Source organism: Struthio camelus, chromosome 1 (assembly GCF_040807025.1).
Source record: "Struthio camelus isolate bStrCam1 chromosome 1, bStrCam1.hap1, whole genome shotgun sequence".
Taxonomy (NCBI): Eukaryota; Metazoa; Chordata; class Aves; order Struthioniformes; family Struthionidae; genus Struthio; species Struthio camelus.
This window is the reverse complement of record NC_090942.1, coordinates 38,998,754-39,018,461: the sequence shown is the minus strand read 5'-3', so window position 1 is coordinate 39,018,461 and position 19,708 is coordinate 38,998,754. Positions and strand designations below refer to the sequence as shown.

The 19,708-nt window shown below is 39.3% G+C and overlaps 2 protein-coding genes across 3 annotated transcripts in view; both read right to left on the bottom strand.

Annotated features, from left to right (window-relative positions):
* MSRB3 (methionine sulfoxide reductase B3) overlaps window positions 1–6,589 on the bottom strand; it is a 95,231-nt gene extending 88,642 nt beyond the window's left edge. Inside the window, exon 1 of one of the 2 annotated variants that reach the window (XM_068934797.1) lies at window positions 6,461–6,589. In XM_068934797.1, coding sequence (XP_068790898.1) covers window positions 6,461–6,530 — 70 coding nt within the window. In that variant the 5' untranslated portion in view covers window positions 6,531–6,589. The remainder of the gene's footprint in view (window positions 1–6,460) is intronic. The other variant, XM_068934765.1, reaches the window with a different exon arrangement.
* Window positions 6,590–7,613: 1,024 nt separating this feature from the next.
* LEMD3 (LEM domain containing 3) overlaps window positions 7,614–19,708 on the bottom strand; it is a 49,917-nt gene continuing 37,822 nt past the window's right edge. The window contains exons 10-13 of the mRNA XM_009671775.2: window positions 12,584–12,665; window positions 10,264–10,369; window positions 10,104–10,182; window positions 7,614–9,837 (exon numbers count right to left, since the gene is read on the bottom strand). Coding sequence (XP_009670070.2) covers window positions 9,674–9,837; window positions 10,104–10,182; window positions 10,264–10,369; window positions 12,584–12,665 — 431 coding nt within the window. The 3' untranslated portion in view covers window positions 7,614–9,673. The remainder of the gene's footprint in view (window positions 9,838–10,103; window positions 10,183–10,263; window positions 10,370–12,583; window positions 12,666–19,708) is intronic.

The window sequence follows — 19,708 nt, the reverse complement described above, 5'->3', positions numbered from 1 at the left end:
AAAACCACATTTGGAATGAAAGAAAAAAATCAAATCCATTGAAACAAGATGAGGAATAAGTAACCAGCAGCAGTCCTGCAGAAAAAGATCTTAAGGTTACAACGCCCATAAATTGAGTCAACAATGTGACACCATTGCAAAGGGAGCCAAATGACAATCTGTGGAGTTTATTAAAAAGAGAAGCATAATACCTAATAGCAGAGGTTTGAGGGAAATCTGCTCTCCTCAGGAGTGGTACCAGCTGGACTACTGTTCTGGTTTGGGGCATAAATATAGAAGAAACTCAGGAGAAGAAACACAGAGGAGGGAGAAAAATCAAGAGTGGTTCAGAAAAATCTAATCTCTTCAAAAACTTTCAAAGAATTGGAAATGTTTAGTCTACAAGAGTGGGGGAGATAAGAGGATGCTCTGAAAACTTGCATCTTGTCTTAAATAGTACCACATTACAAAGCTATTACAGTGGCTGTTTATATTACTACTATAGTTATTTCTTGATTTTGTCATATTTTAGATAAAATGTATTTTTCTATACTCTGTATGTAACAAAGCAACAAAAAGGGCCCTTTTTTTCCAGACAACTACCGTATTTCACATTTTAAAGGACAGTGTCTGAGAGACACTGCAAGGTATCTTTTGTAATCTTACCCAGCATGGAACAACTGCTAAAATATTTCTGCACCTCTCCAAAGTTCACAGGCAAGCAGCAAAGCTGCCTCGAGTTTCTCACGTGGGACACTGGGTTCTGTGGGAGTCCAGAAACCAAGGGTGCCTGGTGGTTCCCTTCCAAAGTGAGCCCCTAACTCTCCACATGAGTCAGTGCAAATCACTTCCCTTGTGTGTGCCTGGTTTCAAGTGAAAACAAGAGCACATTGAACAAGCGTGGACATAGAAAATTTGTTTCTTCTGTTAAAAAGAGATTTTAAAAGGTGCACCATCAGCAGAGTATCTTTCCACTGTACATACAAAGCAGTTAATGAAACACTGATTTTAATCCTGAAAAAAAGTATGAAACTCTAAAGAAGCAGTCTAAAAACAGAGTTCCCATAAAAAGTAGTCGTTTCCTAAGATTCTGATCAACAGTGCTCATTCTCTTTTCCTGCAGCTATTAGAAAGCAGAGATGATTAAGCTACAAATAACCAAAATCATTTTTATTTGTGATTGGGAGTTTCTGTATCTGCATTTCAGGGCCCTAACTTCACACACCTGGCTGATTCACTTTGACTTTTCTGTGCGTCCCCAAGCTGACAGCCTAGCCTCTGTTCCTTTTTTTACTTCCTTCCCTTCCGCAAACTTGTCCTGCGGCTGCTGCCAGGGGCTGTTAGTGTGGAAATAACAGAAGCCTAACCAATCTGATCTGCAAGCCTTGGTTGCAGGATCATTTATGCTGGATCAGCATACTGCTGGAGCACCAGAAAGTATAAATTTGATTTGAATCGGGTGTGGACTATGACTGCATGTCATCAGGACACACAATGAGAGATTTGCATTGATTTTACACTTCCATATCAGACTTCCCGCAAGACATAGGACAGCAACAATCTCATCCTCGTGATAAAGCTCGCTTGTACAAACTTAACCAATCTTTTCTTTAGCTGACTTATAGTACAGTACAGTAACTTTACATTAAACAATGCTTTGCTTTGTGTTGCCACAATGTTCTTGAACCAGTCTCAGGAAATCTATGGCCAGATTCACTATAACGTCAAATAAGTGCCATGGGAATTGGAAGAGGCATCTCCACGCGAATCTAATCCCTGGCAACAAACCTCACAGATGCTTGAAAAGTACAAATGGTTAAAATTGCCTACCCTTTCCCTGACTGCATTCTGAGGCACAGCATAGCCTGTGAATTTCCCTGAGAACCATACGCTGGCAAATATAGTAGAACAAGAATGGGGAAATCTCTTTGCCAGACTGAATGTTTTCTGGACTGTTTTCTTTTGGCTATGACTGGCACAGATAACTTCCTCAGGAAGCTTCTAAGATTCCTTGCGTTGATTTTTTTTTCCATTTTCATTGTGCAGTCGGACTGAAATTGATGGCATTTGGTGGTCACTTTCCACCAGTGTTATTGTTATTTCCTGGTAGTACTGATTTGTTTTCCAGCAGGTGATACTCATAGGCGTTGTCCCTGCTTTGGCAAACACAAAGCTAAAGGATTCCCTGGGGAAGTACTTCCAAATGCCATGCATGAAGTTATTCTCTGTTGCTTCCCAAAAAAAATCAATGCATTAGCACACTACGTATGTTTTGCTGAAATGCTGCCTACAGGTCAAATAAATCATTAATCTTGATGCTTGGATGCTACAGAACGGGAATAGCAAGCTGAGAAGCTCCACAGTAGTCTTGTCCTTAAACTCTGTCTGTACTACACTCAAAAGTAGAATCATGTTTAAATACAAAACATACCGGAAAGATCACTTCCACTGCCCACTGTAAATAAAAATGACCTATGTTATTAATCATAGTACAAAATAATGTTGAACTATAATTTAAGTCTATGAAGAAAGCAAAATCATATTAACACCTTCTAAGTTTAAATACTGCTTTTGTCTGTTTTGGGCTAGTACTGTTTCAGTTCTTCAGGTCTTAAAGTCCTTATTAAGAAAAGCTTCTTTATTTCCAGTAACAGTTGCTAGATTGTGTGGTTTTCAGAAAATGCTCTGGGAATTGAGGTTGTTACATGAGAACTAGAAGGCTGAAGCTAAGTAGATAATTTACAATTACCTCATCATAAATGGGGTTCCCAAAGAATTCTTTGTACTTTGTTTTCAGACAAAACATAAGGATCACCATCTTTCCAGAGAGAAGACACAAAAATCCCCTTTAAAACCTGCAATGACATCCTTCATCTTTTAATAGAAGTTAATGACACAATATGTGCTCCCTTCCTTTTCCTAAGGGGTTGTGATTGGAAATTAGTTCTAAAACACTGCTAGCTGGTTATGCATTCACAGATTTCCACAGAGGAGGACTTTAATCTTTAATTTTGCTGGTTTGTTGTAGCTAATACATATTAATAGTTTACTGAAAACCTAAGATCTTTTCCAGGCAAATGAAGTACTGCAAAAGATAATTATACAATCTTGTAAAAGTGACAGTAGCAAGGGAAGGGAAAGCTAACCTATGCCTCTTTCTTACTCTATGACACACTAAAAAAAGAACGCCCCAAAAGCTGGCAAGGTTTTTTTGTTTTTTCTCTTTTAAAGATCTTTGGCTTGGGTAGAGGGACTTGCCTCTAAATAACTCCATGTACGCACAGAACTATTCCAGAGCAAGAAAAACCCTATATCCCTCTAGCCTCAGACTTCATTCCAAAATAAGCATGCTAACTTCAGAGTTACTGAGGGAAAACTTAAATCCATACCTCCTTATTCCACTTTAACTCTTACACATGTCATAAATACACCAGGAATTTGAGGTTCCATTTTTCTGGGGGATTTTTGGCTTGAGGAAACCTTAAACAATTCATGGCTAGACTGAGCTATAATTAGGCTAAGAGTTTATCCCACCTCCCCATCAGTTAAAGCCTCCACAGTGAGTTAATTAGTAGCTTGGGTGCTGTCAAAGCTTTTATTGCAAAATAAATAAATAAATAAATAAATAAATAAATAAAGAGCCATATTCTCTACCTACTACTAATACAAATGTTGGGTATTGCTTAAGTGTTGCTCTGTAATGAGGAATTACGCAACTTGAGCTGTCTCAGAATTGGATGGCTTTACTGTACCGCTAGCTTGTAGTGATTGCCAGTTAGATGCAGACAGGCAGACTTCTTAAGCTGGCTGAGAAGATTACATCCTTAACAGAGTGATCTCTTCTCTCCCCCTTCTCCCTCACATTCCCCCATCTTCTAAAATACAACAGATAACATAACAAAGAAACCTTTAATAATCTACCTGAAAATGAAATCTCATTTTCTAGCCTTTCCAATGTAATAAATAGACTGGCCTTTCAATCACACAGAAATAAGTATTACCTGGCGCAGCTGACAAAATCCAAGCGTTTAAACAAAATCCTCTCATACCTCCACTACATATCAGGACAAAGGGTCAGTATCTTCCTCATGTGCATGTTTCCCTTCTCAAACAGCTGTTAAAAATTCTTACGACATGTAAATGTAAAAATCTATACTAACTAAACTTCTGTGAGACTGTTTAAACACCATCTCTTGGAAAAATCAGCAAGGTCATTCAGTCAAGGGATTTTATTTTTGTCTAGGATCAACTGCTTTATATGACTTTGTTACCAAATATAGAAACATCACCCCATATACAAAGGCAACATTTTTAAAGACTGCACTTTTGGGGGAAAAACACAATTCTTTTTTCCTCCTCAAAGGTCTTTTCAAATTTGCGTTGTAAAGATCCAAGAAACATCAGACGGGAAAAGGAAAAACAGACCACATTCTGGACTGAATTATGCATAGTTTAACTCCACTAACTTTAGTGGTTTTGAGAAATCACTGCAGAATTTTATCCAAAAATGTTCTTTCATCTAAGAACAATAGGATTACTTAGTGATCCTGATTAAGCTATTCACTGAGTTTGACTCCCTACATAAATTAAAAAAGACAATCAACAAATTCTGTTGTTCTAAAATAAGACATGTCTACAGCAACACGGGCAATTCTTTCAGAAACTATGAGCAAGCATCTGATTAGGATGACAAGCCACATGGAAACTACTTCCAGAATGAGACTTAAAGGGCACTGTTACCAACCAAATTTGGCAGACAAGGAATCATGACAAACTGCAAAGGCACGCAGCAGTGCAATAAAAAGTTGGGAATCATCAGCAAATAAGACTGCAAGCACTTCTGTCAATTTAGCGAGGACAAGAACATAAACAAGATAAATTCTAAGCAATAAACACTGGCTTCAAACTAAATGGCACTATGCCATAGTGGGAGTGGATCCGGGTCTTCCATTTACAGATGGCTTGCCATAAACAAGCTCTATCAGTATGGCAAAATATCTACTTATTGCAGATAGCTCATTCTGATGTCTTTCAAAACAGCACACTTTCAGAACCATTTTGATTATAAAAACAGGACGCTTAAAAGAGAAAGAACTGAAAGCATGGCACATATAAGGCTCTGTGCTTTCTTGAAAGGTGCATACAAGCTCAGAAATCTTACAAATATCTAGTATTTGTTACTGGATAACAGCAGGTATCTAACATAGCAGGTATCTATAGCTATCCATCATTAGATTTTTCTATTGTTAGTACACAGTTATCCTGCACATGAGATCACTGTGCCTTCAGACAGTCTTTATGCTAAGGAGATAATAGCTAGAATGCCAGCTGAAGCAGAAAAGCCAGCATTTGTAGCAAACTTGTCAAGTATCACAGGGAGATTACCTGAACTTTCATTTCTGTTTCCAGGAATATTAAGATGTACCAAATACAGCTATATTAACTGGGAAAGAAGACAGTAAGAAATAAATTACACTTTGCCCTTTGCACCTACTGTATTTGTTAGCAGTGTAGTACAGCGAGTGAGCATGCTAAACTCCCTCTAGAGAACGACGACCAAATTCTGAGGGCATCTGTCAAGTTTAAGCTCTACTTCTGATCCATAAAGCTAAATTTACCAAGCGGGTGAGAGTTAACAGAACTGAACTAGTATTTATTTGATCAAGAACTGCTGCATCAAGTCAACAACATAGGTGTCGCGAAAGACATCTAAAACCTACAGTCTTCCTAATTTATCGGTGTGTCCACGCGATACAGCGGCGCAAGGACATTCCAGCAGCGCAAAAAAAGATGAAAGTAAGCCTAAGAAATTTGAAGAGGGATGGAGAATAGTCTTTTCTATTAGACACTAAAACTTTATCAGGCGAGGCGGGAAGGTAAGCGACGTCCGGTTCTCAGGCCACAGAAAGGGATGATCCCGAGCAACCCACTCGAGGGCGCCCCGGTGTACAAAACGCCTTCTGAACGCCGCGTATCCTCTCTGCTGCTCTGTCTGGCAAGGCAGCGTTTCTGCGCGTCTCTACACACGACTAATTTCCTGCGCTCCTCCGCTTCGCCCGCAGCCCGAGCACCCAGCCGGCTTTCTCCCGCCGCCGCGGATCCATTACCGGCCTCTCGCGGGCTCAGATAACGCCTCCCCCCAGCCGCCGGGACGCGGCGGGCACCCTGCCGCCGCGGGGCTGAGCGTGGGGCAGGCGCCGCCGGCTGCTGGCGACAAGCTGCCGCCTGAGGCGAGGCGCTGCCCGCCGCCCCCCTCGCTGCCCCACGGCCCCGGCCCCGCGCGGCAGGTGCGGCCCAGCCCCTCCCCCCCCCACCCCCCAACGGCCCGGCGCCAACGGCCGCCCGCGCCCCTCAGCGCGCGCGGGGCCGCTCCGCCCCTCGCCCCTCGCCGCAGCCCCCGGCCCGCCCTCCCCGCCGCGGCCCGGCCCCAGCGCGGGGCAGAGGCGGGCGGGCTGCCGACCGCAGCGGCGGCGGCTCCTACCTGCGGCTCCTGCGGCGGCCGCCAGGAAGAGCGCGGAGAGGAGCAGCAGCGGCGGCGCAGCAGCGCGCATGGGGAGGGAGGCCCGAGGGAGCGAGCGGCCGCGGCGGCCCCCCCCCCCCCCCCCCGGGATGGCAGTGACGGGCCCCGGCGGCGAGGGAGGCATGACGGGAAATTCCTGGGCACCGGCAGGCAACGCCAAATATGAGCATAGAGCCGGGAGCGCGGGGCGGCCCCGGCCGGGCAGCGGGGGGAGGCGGGCAGGGGCCCCGGCCCCGGCGCCGCGTTTAAGGCCCCTGAGCTCATCATTGGCCCTTTGCCTTGAATGAAAGCGAGTTTAAACGATTCGTCCCTTTAACATTTAAAAGGGAGGGGGCGAGAAAAGCGAGGCACGAGAGCTGGAGCGAGGCAGGGCGCCTTCCGGCTCCCGTTGCCTGACTGCGCCGACAGCGGCGAGGCCGCCCGGGGCCCACTCCCACTCGGGGCCAGAAGAGCGAGCGGCTGCGCTAAGTCATCAGCGGAACACGCATTAGCTGGAGACAGGCGCTGAAACATCCTCAGAAAGAGCCTCACTTCCTGTGAAATTCTTCCTCCCTCTCCCCTCCCCCCCCCCCCAGCCAAAGGGCTAAAATCGAGCTAGACAAAATACCATTAAAAGTCTCATGCATCATGCTTTGGTACTCCCACCTGCAGCCCTTCAGTAAGAATCATCATTAAAACCATCCAAAACACAGTAGTAGTTCTGTCATTACACCACTACTATGTTTTCTATGGAAAGTAGTCCTCCTACCCATTCTATCACAGAGAGCCTTTCTCATCAAATGCTTTATCTCAAAATACAAGTTAACAAGCTCAAAACACAAGGGAAGGATTCTTCACCTCCCTCTTTCAATGGGTCAAGAGCTGTGGCCTCCTCTGGACTTTAAAATCAAGGTATTTTTGATCTGGGCATTAGAAATGCCAAGTATTTATACTCCCAAGTTTCAGGCTGACACACCACTTAAGCTCCGTTTTGCATTTTTTAAATCAAAGTACCACCTATTCCAATGTTAAATCCTAACAAGGTGGCTATGATGAAGATCACTCTTTCCCCTCACCCCTGGATGAAAGCAAGTATTCAAGTAAAAAAAAAAAAATCTAGAAGGTGAAACACATATAAAAACCCCTAATAAACCTTTAATTTCAGTGTTTTTTGGTTTTTTTTTTGTTTGTTTTTACATGACAGGGTGACAAATTACATCAAACATCTGATTTTTCCTCAAATGTTTAGAGTATTATACACATTCCCATCTGTCTTGCAGGAAGGGATATTGGTCAACTTAACAGTTTTTAGGTAAAATAAGCTGCATAATAGTCATATTACAATAATAAAATGTACAGTGTTTACAAGAAATATATTTTAGAAGCAAGAAAGATGCATCTGCATCAAAAGGCGACCTTTTAAAATGCCACAACTATTTTTACATTCACTCTTGCAACAGGTCACAAGATGGGGTCACTAAGGTCAGGTTAACAAATCACTATGGTGCACATCAAATACAACAAAATTAGTTTATATACATATATAATACATATACATGTATATTATACATATATGTATATAGTAAAACTCATCAAAATCTACCAGACCTGGCACAAAATCTACTCACCCATCAAAAATATGTACTTGTTCTTGGTAAGTAGAATTCTGCATGGCTGATTATATATTATATATACTCATTCATTAGCATCTGAGACATAAAACTGAGAATTTAAAATTTTTCGGTTAGCAAACTCTCCAATAATAAACATGGTGCCCACAAAAGCACAAAGGTAAGGCACAATAGGATTTTCTGTTGCAGAATAGTGTGCATCATGTTTACTTAACCATAAGAAAAACGTGCATTTTTTGTGCAAGTTCATGCTGCAAATCCATCATATCTACAAAATAAAGTGAATTTCAATAAAATGTATTGAACTGGTGCACTTTCAGTCTCACCACCTATGGAATATTCAGCTGGATAATTAGTTAAAATTGTGTTGTAGGAGTGGGCATTAGTAAAGCCAATAGTCTAAGATTTGCAACTAAACTTTTCAGCAACAATTTTGTAGTTACTGGGTAAATGTTAATAAATTTACAGGCTTGGAATCACAAGAGTTACTGTCAGCTGAACATCTGCTATTATTTCTAGTTTGCATCAGCCAAAATTGTTGCAAGAAAGCATGTACCTGTTAAAGTTTTAAAAGGTAATTGGTTAATTAAAACGAGTTATAAATGTATTGGGAAAGTCATTTAATCCCAATGGTATTTTGTCACAGCCCTGGCAATTGTAATAATAAATACAGCTTTTCACAAAATATTTTTCCAGTATCTGCCAATTGCTTCTTTATTGCTCACAAATTTGAATTCATTACAATTGGTATCAGACCTTTCACACAAAATCATAGTCAGGTATTTTAATATAAAACCTATAAAAGATATTTAACTTGTATCTAACACTTTAAGGTGTTTGGCCTCTTGTCATGGTACAGCCAAAACCATATAAAACATTAGGTTTTGAATAAAATTGGAAGCTTGTTCACTGCTTCTATGCAGACATCCTCACATAACACAGCCATTTTTGCCACCACCAGCGTTTACAATTTATATACAAAACCCAGTATATATCCACATTCAGCTTGTTTTCCCCCTCACACTTATATGCAACCACTAATGCCAGGTTAACTTCCCCATATCTTAGCTGCAGCAAATGATTCTTTTACAGCAACAAAACCCTAATATTGACTGAAAAAAATATTTTTAAGTTACTCACCATCAGGAACTGTAGGTTGGTTGTTACAAAATACCCACAAGATTATTTCACAGGAAACTATGGAAATACAGGAAGTTGTCTTTTCTCCATGCTTTTGTATTATCAAAAACACTTCTTGGTGCAAAAATACAGTTACCACATCTGAAAATGTTTAATGAATTCGGTATTTCTCATGCAAAACTTAAATGCATTGATTTAGTATAGCCCTCCCTCCCCCCAAACTTCCTGAAGCAATTTTTTTTTCATCAGCTCAGTATTACTGCCTCATTGCTAAGTCCCTTTGGAAACAAGATTTCTGGAACGTTCAAAACTTTTATTTAATCCATTAAAGTATCACATACAAAAAGCACTAAAAAAGGAAGACGGCAGCCAAACAGGAATTTTCCTGTTGCAGTAACAGTCCTAGCAGTTGTAGAAAGTCTTCTCAGGAACCTCCCTGAGAATTAGCTGTGCCTGTCCGAAGACGGAGATGTGACATAGAGTTCATGTGTTTGTTTGATGGCTTCAGGGGAGTGTTGCAAGTAAGAGCCTGGGGAAAACGATGATGATATCGATCTAGCCGCAGGTATTTTACTGTTACCAGCTTTCCTATAAGGCAAAGGAACAGGAAAACAAAGATCTACTAGCTTAGGATATTTATTACATTTCGCTTTAGGATGTAACAGAAAATATGTCATTACACAGACTCTCTTATCAGGTGATACGGATTACATTTACTAAAGAGATCCAGTTGTTTTTGTTACTGCTTGGTACTTCAGATATAAAACACTTAAAAAGCCATTTCAACAGACTCCAACTGCCCCCCACCCTCTGCCATCTCTACCCTTATTTTGTTAGAAGCCCCAACTTCTTACCATCAAACCAAGAGCCATGTAATGCCTTAAAAGCCTTTCCAGCATACTCTGGAGACAGACACTTGACATACACGCAACCCTGCATTAAGAAAGAGAGTTTTGGTTTACAGTCCAACAGACAAAGAGAAATAAAGCCTTAAGCTACTGGAAACACACTCACCTCACGTGAATTTTTGTCCACAGCAATATGAACAATTCCATCGTTATCACTGCATTTCTCCAAGATGGCTTCTTGAATTGCTAAATGCCAGTGATCACCTATTTCCCTAAGCAAACGATGAAAGATTTAATTAAGCACTACTACTCCTTTCAGAAAAAAAAAAATTAAAGACTACTACATAGAAACAAATGCGTTGCTAGCTGTAGTAACAATACAAAAGAACACTGGTCTTTGAAGCATATAGCGATTATGATTCAATCCAGTTTTATAAAAATGTGCGTCTTCTCCCATGTAGCTCATTTTGTGCTATCAGGACACCTGACAAAAAAGCACCTATACTTAGAAGCTGCCATACAGAAGTAATCTGGAAGGGTTACATTTCCACTTGCTAAAGGAATAGTGATCAATTTATGACGTTACTGAAAAGGGATCAAATTGGGTGAGTTAACATTAGCATTTTAGCTTTGATAAAGTGAGTTTTTGAAGGAAATCTCTCCTCTATCCCTACTTCCCATGCTTTAATTTGTATTACTGAATAGTCTCAAAACACCCAAATTTTAAGGGTTTTTCTGGTTTAACTGAAAGACGTACTCCATGGGGCATTTAATACACTCCAGCTGCTAATAGGCATTCAGTCCATGGAACCAGATTAGAGCTAGTCCAAAGAATTATCCTTGAAAATGCATATAGTATAACACTAGGTCTTCAGTATCCATTATTTTGCTCTACAGGTTTGTTCCTATTGCCCTACTTGGGCATAGCTTTGGAGCATTTTTGATGTTACCTACAGCTGAGGTCAAAAACTCAGAAACAATACCAAATACATATTAAGAGGTGACTACTCTCAACAAATTAAGAGTTTTTCAACCTTCCGCATTCAAAACCTAAAACTGTTCAATCACATAACCTCTAAGAATTCAACCTGACAGTTGAACAAGCCTTGAAAAAATGAGGGAAATTTCTTTCAGGTGTGAATGGTTCACATGCATATGAATTGCACAAAAACAGTTCTTAAACTTAGTCCTTGGAGGGGAGAAGCAAACAAAGCAACCACAATGAACAAGAGACAAAGTGCTGAATAAAAATACTGGCAGGGTTGCGTAAAACAAGGGCAGTTATGGTGTTGGAAAGAGAAGGTCAGACAATGGCAAGGCAGATGAGCAGATCTTTCACTACCTCAGACAAAGGTGGAAGACCAAACAACGCAAGAAACTAAAGCAGCAGTGGGGCTAAAAATACAAGGGAGACTGGGAGCTGAAGATAATTTGTCCAAACGCAGCAATCATCTGTGTCCCTACTCCACTGTCCCCTCCTACTTCCCGTTATTTCCTCCTGTAATCAAAAGCTTTCTTTTTTTAAATGTACTCAGCTTCTCATATTTTTCGGTCTCAATTAGCATCCCAGCTTTATTCTGTGATACAAGATACCATCCTCTCTTTTCCCCCCCTTACATAAACATATAAAGAAATAAATTCCTTCAGAAGGAGGACTGGAATCCTTGTACCTCTTTTCCACTGGACAAATAAGGCTTCAAAGATTAGAAGAGAGCAACTGACATAACCTACTGACTGCAGTAGTTCCAGCTTTTGAAAGTGCTAGTCCCCAAATTCGAACATATTCTAGTCCATAGCCAATGGAGATATAACTGGACAGTGAATGAGGTTAAAAAATACAAAAAAAAATCATTTTGCCTTAACCTTTAGCACATGAAGCAAAACTTATGATATATTTAGACACAGTACATACTCCAGAATTATATCCAAGCCTTGGAAGCCACACATTGCACTAATTTCTGCTTAAAAGATTTTATAAAAAAATTACAAAAATCCATTTGCTTCAAAACTAGGCAAAGTCCTAAAATATAAAATTTGTTTTAAATTCAGCATTTTAAAAGGCAAATTGTGCAAGTTCTACAAAAGTTTAAATGCTTTAGAATACTTTAGAAACCTACAGTCTATTATGATTAGGTCACATGATGGCTACAGTATCCCTTGCCAGTGGTTAAAATCAAGTATTTACATAATCAACAGAGAAAGATCGCCATTGCTCCAAATGCTTTGATTAAATGTCACTCCTTGAGGAGTGACCCAAAGACACAAATCAAGACTATGATATGATATGAAAGATAAAGGAAGAGACAGTAAGATTATGTCTTCTCAACGTGCCAGAGGCAGATTTTTTGGTACAATTGTGTTTTGTTTTGTTTTTTTTTTAAAAAGGTATTCATGTTCATTGGCTTCTTCCAAAACCCTCTCTGAGGAAGGGATTAGAGGCTTTCAAATGAACACAGAAATACTGATACCGAATTGCTTTTACTTACATAACTGGATCAAACATATTGCGAATCTTCAGACATGGTGTTAAGCTGTTCGGTGGTGAATTTCTTCTATCTAGATGAAACGCTTCAAAAAAAAAGTAATAGTATTTATTGACAAGCAGAATATCATCTAGTTAACAAGTGTCAACCTTGTACATTAACACCTTTCTGCTTTTACTCAAAAGAACATTTTCCTCCATATATGAAAAGCTTCAAGCGAGTTTCAAGTTTACCACAGAGTCTTCTACTGCACTGAAGAAAGTGTACCGTGCCTAGTAATTAATTTTCTTTACTTTTACAACTTCTAGATTTAAAAAGATAATGCATTCACTCATATTCAGGCCAGAGTAAATGGGAGGAATCCAGGGCATTAAAAACAAAAAAACTGTACAGTTAACACAGAAATTGTCTGAGTGAAAAGAGGTAGATATTCTTGATACTGGAGCCAGTTTCTGGAGCTGCAAGTTAACTGTTCCGTTTTAACTATTTGATGAATTTTCAGTTCTTCCATTTTTTGGCAATTTGCTTGTCTGACGAAGAAATAGGAAAGGTGTTTAGATGGATGCCACATCACACCTGTATTGCAATAACAGGACAAGAAGCCCTCTATAAGGATGGAGCTATTGTAATCCTAGATGCTCTATGTACACGATCAGAAATTGGCTAAAGAACTGAAATGAATCACACCAGAAGACAAGACAGGTATGAGGAGAAAAACAGACAGTAAAAATAACAGAGCAACTATTTCAAAGCTGAATGGTCCCATGAAAGATTTTCTAAAGTTTTCAAATATAAATAAATATATATATATACACACACACACACACATATATACACATATTAGCTTCCTTCTAAAGTTAAGATTCTCCTTGTAGGTGTCACAACAGAAGAGTGAACCATGAAAAAAGGAAGACAGGAGACCTACAGAATCAGATAAAGTGGTTCCATGTCTGGAGAAGAGCCAACAAACCACCAAAAACAGAAGTGGTAACCTGATAAAACAACTTCCAATATTTGAAAGAAGTTTTATTTTGAAGCCTTGTAGATGAACAGATGCAAAAGTTTTAACATAAGATTAAAAACCTCCACAAGACAAAATGACGTTCTAAACTGATGCTAACGCTTCACAATCCCTACTTTCGATAGGGTATGAGGTATTCAGGATGTTATGCTCCAAGTGTCAGGAGTCTCAGTTCTAGCCAGATGACCCTACAGGTCTATGTTTCCTATTGTTGACTTTTTAAAATAAAATCTCAAAAGTGCGTTGAAGATATGAACACCACTACTCCTCCATAACTCATCAAAACAAATATCCCATCGACAGGCACACAGAAGATATTGCATATGAAAGACAAGCATTAGCCAAGAGAAAATTCACTGCCTGCAGATATGGCGCAGAGCAACATACTCCATACGTCAATTTATTATGAGGCATGAAAACATACAATCACCACCTAGAAATTTCAAAAGGTGGCCTCCACATCTAATATAGAACCTATCATACTTTTCCAAATAACTAAAAGTGCTTTTATTAGAACATATGCATACACTGTTCAAATCAACAATACCTATAACAACTGACCAGTTTTTCTTGGAAATAGTTTTCTAAATATGCTGGTGACACTGCACCAATCTGAGCTGCCTCCGGCTTACAGACAAGTCCTTTTTCAACAGCACATGGTTTTGTAAAGTTTTTCACCCCAATTAAAAGTTATATATAGGGTATACAATCAAAACTTTACAGAACTAAGCAACACCGAAAAATAAATGGACTTACCTTACTTACGTAGGTTGGCTCCAGCAGATCAAGGGAGGGTGAAATGTCACCAGCATATTGTACACTAGGGCACCACACCATACTGGAGAAGGTGATCTGGGGTGGCCTAGTCATGGACCTGGACCTGAAAAGGCGTGGGGTTGAGGACACTATGTGCTGACTGTTAACAGCTAGGTTTATTCAGCACATTGTTTTGATCTAAGGATAAAGAACGGTGAGGTTATTTGCAGAGACCCAAGGCCCACAGGATCAATATTTTTGCAAGCTGCTTGTGAACTCTACAAATACACTGTTGTTTAAGAAGGAAGCTACATCAGTGAACTAAGCAAGAGTAACCAAATAGGGAATCCGGGTTTTAGTGTAGGTACCTATAAAAACTAGCCCTATCTGCTCCAATTTCTAATAATTTTCCACCTAAAAGCACATCAGGACCTCAAAGTTTGCAGACTACTTTGGTCAGAACAGAACATCAGCCCTGACACAAAAAATAAGCTACCTTGCGCCAGTAAAACAAATGTGCCCACAGCAGTGCAGTATACGAAAACAAAGATGAGTGCTGCTTTTTCTCAAAAATATTCCAGAGTCATCCTAAATGAAAAGAAAGTTTTACATGTAGAAAGCTCCATCTAAGTTGCAAGAAAGAGTTGGTGATAGAAATCAGTGAGGTATACAGTTATTGCTGGCACAATAAGCATGAAAAAGCATACCAAAAAACCCCACAGATCTAAAATGGGAGGCCGGGAAAAAACAAACAAGGAAAAGTAATTAACGTATAATGCTGTACCTACACAGCAGAATTCAAAACAGTGTAGCTAACAGACATTTCTTGAATTTCATTGCATGTCTACACCAATGAAATTAAAAAAAAAAAAAAAACAAGTTTAAGTTAAGTGACATAACTGTTCAGATTACAGTACTGATTATTTGAAAATTTCCACTGCTTGTGGAACAGACAAAATATCCTCATAATGACAGCATCTCTCACAATAAGGGCATAAACAAAATATTCTTGTGGGACAGTGGTCTGAGCTACACAGTAACTGAATATGCATCTCATCTGCCAATTCTTTTCCTAAATAGAAGTCTCAACAGTAAGATTTATCAGATGGGGTAAGAGGCAGAGATGTAACAAGAAAGCAGGGGCACAACTCGGTGCAATAAATCACTGACAAGAAAATTAAGGTCTCCATAAATTCCCCCCGTAGGGGCTCGCTAGTCCTTCAAGAAAAGCAGGTGATGCTCTACCTCAATTATAATGTGGTTTTATCATCTCAAACTGTATATGACAGTATCATTCCACATTCAAACAACGGAAGTGGCTGAGAGTGAGTGCTTTCAACAATTTCTGCATTGCTGACTGGAATACATCTACAACAGAGGAAGAAGTGGCTCTTACACAGTGTGATTTCAAAAGGAACACCAAAGAAATTATGGAACTACTTTCTGTACCTCTTGATTCACTACAGTATTTCCGCAAAGAGATTTCCCAGGATCTCCTCCATTCTTATCAGAGGCAAGAACAAAAAAAATAAAACATCTAGCTGAAAGTGTTATATAACACACGAGGTTCTTCAGTAGATGGGAAAGGTATCATCAAGTCCAAATACTACCAAATGTTAGTAAGATAGAGAGGAGAGCATGGTTGACTTGGGTTTTAATATAATAATAGTTCAGCTACAGAAGACCAGCATGGGACAGATACAGAATTTTAACACAAGTATAAAATATGTTCCAGTTTTCCTGTAATAGTTAACAGAGCTTCTTTACCACAGGGAAAGGACTGTATCCTCACAGATGTGGGAGGAGGAGTGTCATTCATGAAAGGTAACAGGTTATCTTCCATGCTGCCGGATGAAATATCACCCTACCCGCAGTACTTTGGAGAACCTCTATTTCACCTCCAGAGCTGTCAAAGAACTTCTGCTATCATTGTTAGCTTAGCTATGCTGAAGCTCTGTCTACATATTTTCCCTTAAAGTTCCAGTTATTGAGGACATGACAGGACAGTAACATTCCTTCTTTCTACAGCAAACTGAACAGACTAGAAATAAATATTTCTTTCATTGCTTTAATGAAATTACGCTTTGGCATGAACAAGACTATTTAATTGACAATTTTCTAGGCAGTTGCTTTCAAAACATTGCTCGTATTTGTCCATCAGCCTACAGTATCAGCTTACCTACCCTACCCGTTGTTCTTTTGACAAATACAGGTAATGTATCCAGTAGACACTCAATAATTATCTTAAAAAACCAAAACCTCTATTCTGATGGAGTTTAAAAAAAAGAATGAAAGAAATGAAAAGAAAAAAGCTACTGTCTATCAAAACGCAGGGTGCATCCTGAAGGATTGGATAAAATGCCACAATGATCCAAATGAACTCTGGATGTACCACAAACAAAACTCTAGAAACTAATACAGATGTAGAGCCTAGATCTTCATGCACGTTACAGGTCCCTACTTTGATGTATCATAGCATCCATTTCATGTCCTAGTACATATAGATTGATAGATCTTAAAACTCTCTTCAGTAGCACATATACTAGGTATTGCGTTCTGTTATGGAACGCTACCAGATAATGAAAGTTTAAAAAAATCACGGTACTGACATTTTTTCCCACAAGATTCAAAACCAAGAACTTTGCTTTTATAGGTTACCGAGTTTGTCTGGGGCTTGGCAAACCTGAAGAGTACTTGAGAAGATAACCTCCAGCCTGATTCATGAAGTTCTGTATTCAAACATTAAAACTGGAATAAAACCTTCTAGTTGATTTATACTTCCACAAATGAAGAAAACACCATCTCCATGTAGAATTGCCAGTATTGTGGAAGAAACAGTTGTGTAAAAAGTATGAGAGACTTATGTCACCGAACTTTTTCCAACAGTCTTGTGAAAACAAGGAACTCGGAAGAAAAAGCCTTAGCATGTGAAAGTTACCTTTGCCTCTTAATTGGCTACTAAGAGGCACAAAGTCATTTCTACATCATTCCAACAACTCCCATTTACATGCTCTTCTGTTAGAGCCAAAGTATGCCATTCCAGTTCTCCATACAGCTTTGCTGAAGTAGAAACATAACAAGAGAACTAGGAAAACTGCTGCTGAAAGAACTGAAAAAGGATAGAGCTTAACATATACTCGTCAACAAAAAAAAGCATAGACAGAGTATGTCAGGCACATATTCTAGGGGATACAGAAGTAAGCGCTACAGCTGACAGACAGAGCTCTCCTGTACGTTTTTCAGTATGCTGAAGTAGGTATCAGATCCTCAAATTCTTAGGGTACCAGACAGTATAGTTACAGCAGTAACTGCATTTCTAAACGAAGCTTTGGAAACTACTAATCCATTGGAATCAGGAATGAACAGTTCATATAGCAAAGCAGTACCTGGGCTATCACCCACCAAGAATACTTTCAGATGAAGGAAATTTCAGTCCTATTTCTGATATAGGACAGAACATTATATATAGATTTACACTGCAATTAAAACAAATGTGACAAGAACAACGGAGCAAATGAGCAGGCCGAGAAACTTGAGAACGTAAGTATCATGTTCCCCAGCCTGTATAGAAGAGTAAACTATAAAAGATTTAGCTTTATAATATGCATAGCTTGCAGAAGCTACATTCAATATAGTTTTTTCAAAAATTCAAACATAACAGTATTATAGAGATGGAATAGAAACAGCTAGAGACAAAATCCAGTGTCTGCGTCATATGAAAGCTCTCACACATCCCTAATGCACAATGTCCTAGGGAAAAAGGCTCTGAAACTCTCATAAGAAAGAAAGATGTGAATAGTAACTAGCTAAAAACTTAATTTTGAGAAACTCTGATCATATCATATAGTTGCCAAAACAGAATGTCACGTTGCTACTACTTCAAGACAGCGCCTAGCAGAACCTCAAGCCTGCAGCATTATTCACAAGCTGGGGGAACAGGGACACCTTTTTTCCAATGAATGATTAGAAGTGAGAAATGTAACGCTAAAAATAGTGGCATAACTTTGAGAAGTATTTAATGATATCACAGCATAACATTTTGGCACAGACAAGCAAGAAACAGGTACCCAACCAGCTAGGACTCTGATCAGATAACGTGCCAAATATTCTGAGGCATTTGCAAATACCTGACTCCTCAAGTCAAGTATTGACTTGACAGTCAATTAGTAGGGGAAGGATTGTTTGTTTGTTTTTGCATTGAACTTACCAAAAAGCAAAACTTCAGACCTGAGGGCTGAACGTATACCCAGACCACATGAAAACATACAAATGTCCTGGAAGAACACCGGAATGTTAGCACTACTCTCTTGTTCAGGGAAACAAGCCCGCTACAGTTCAAGTGTTTCAAGCCAAAAATAAGCTCACAATGTCTTTCCCTCTGTTTTTGAAAAGGAAATAATGATTGTTGAAGAAACCACTTTATATCTTTTTTAATGGGAAACAGAATAAAAATATTGTTTCTTACAAACAAAAATGTATACCAGTAAAAAGTAAAAGAAAGAAACCTGTTAATACTTGCATCAGTTAAACTATGACCAAAACAGGCATACTCCAGAAGAACATAAGTGAGAAATCACTTGCTTGTTGGTGGGGTTTCTTTTGTTTAAGTGGAACCAGGAAGGGGAGTAAAGTAAGACTGTTTTGTTTTTAGCTACATTTCATTCAGCATCTAGTTCAATGCCACAGAACACTTGATAACATCTGATAAAAAAAATAAATAAATAAAAGTTGATTTAAGAACAGGAAAAGCAGCAGCTCCCTCTTCCCTCCCCATTAAAATAAGCTAATGGGTGGATAAGTTAGGATTCTGTACTGTGTTTATTTCAATCACACTGGAGAGATAATATAGCATTGCTGAAGAACATAATGCAAAATAGACTACAGAGACTCTTGAAGAGTCACAAGATTTAAATAACTGGCAACCAGGTCTTCACTTTCAACATTTACCTGCCATACTTAGATTTTGATAGAAGTGACCATTCCTTTATATTGCAACCCAGAATTCAAAACTTTTAGTCAACAGGTTCTTAATTATAGCTTTAATTTTCTGAAGTTTTGCATGAAGAAAGACAGGAAGAAAAAGAGCTAGGGGAAGATAAGCACTGCAGACAAACAACCAAATGTCCTACTGGGTTCTTACTTCATTAGCACCGTCAGTGGCTCCATGATAAACATGAGAAGTGACACGCCATTGCAAAGTTCACTTACAATGAGTCTTCTCTCCTAAAACAAATGCTTTGCTGTGCCAAAGAGCTTGAAAAAAGAATGCACGGAATAGAAAAACCTTTCTTACAGAGAACAAGCACTAGTAGGAGATGCTAAAAAAAACATGTTTTGCTGACTGAATAATC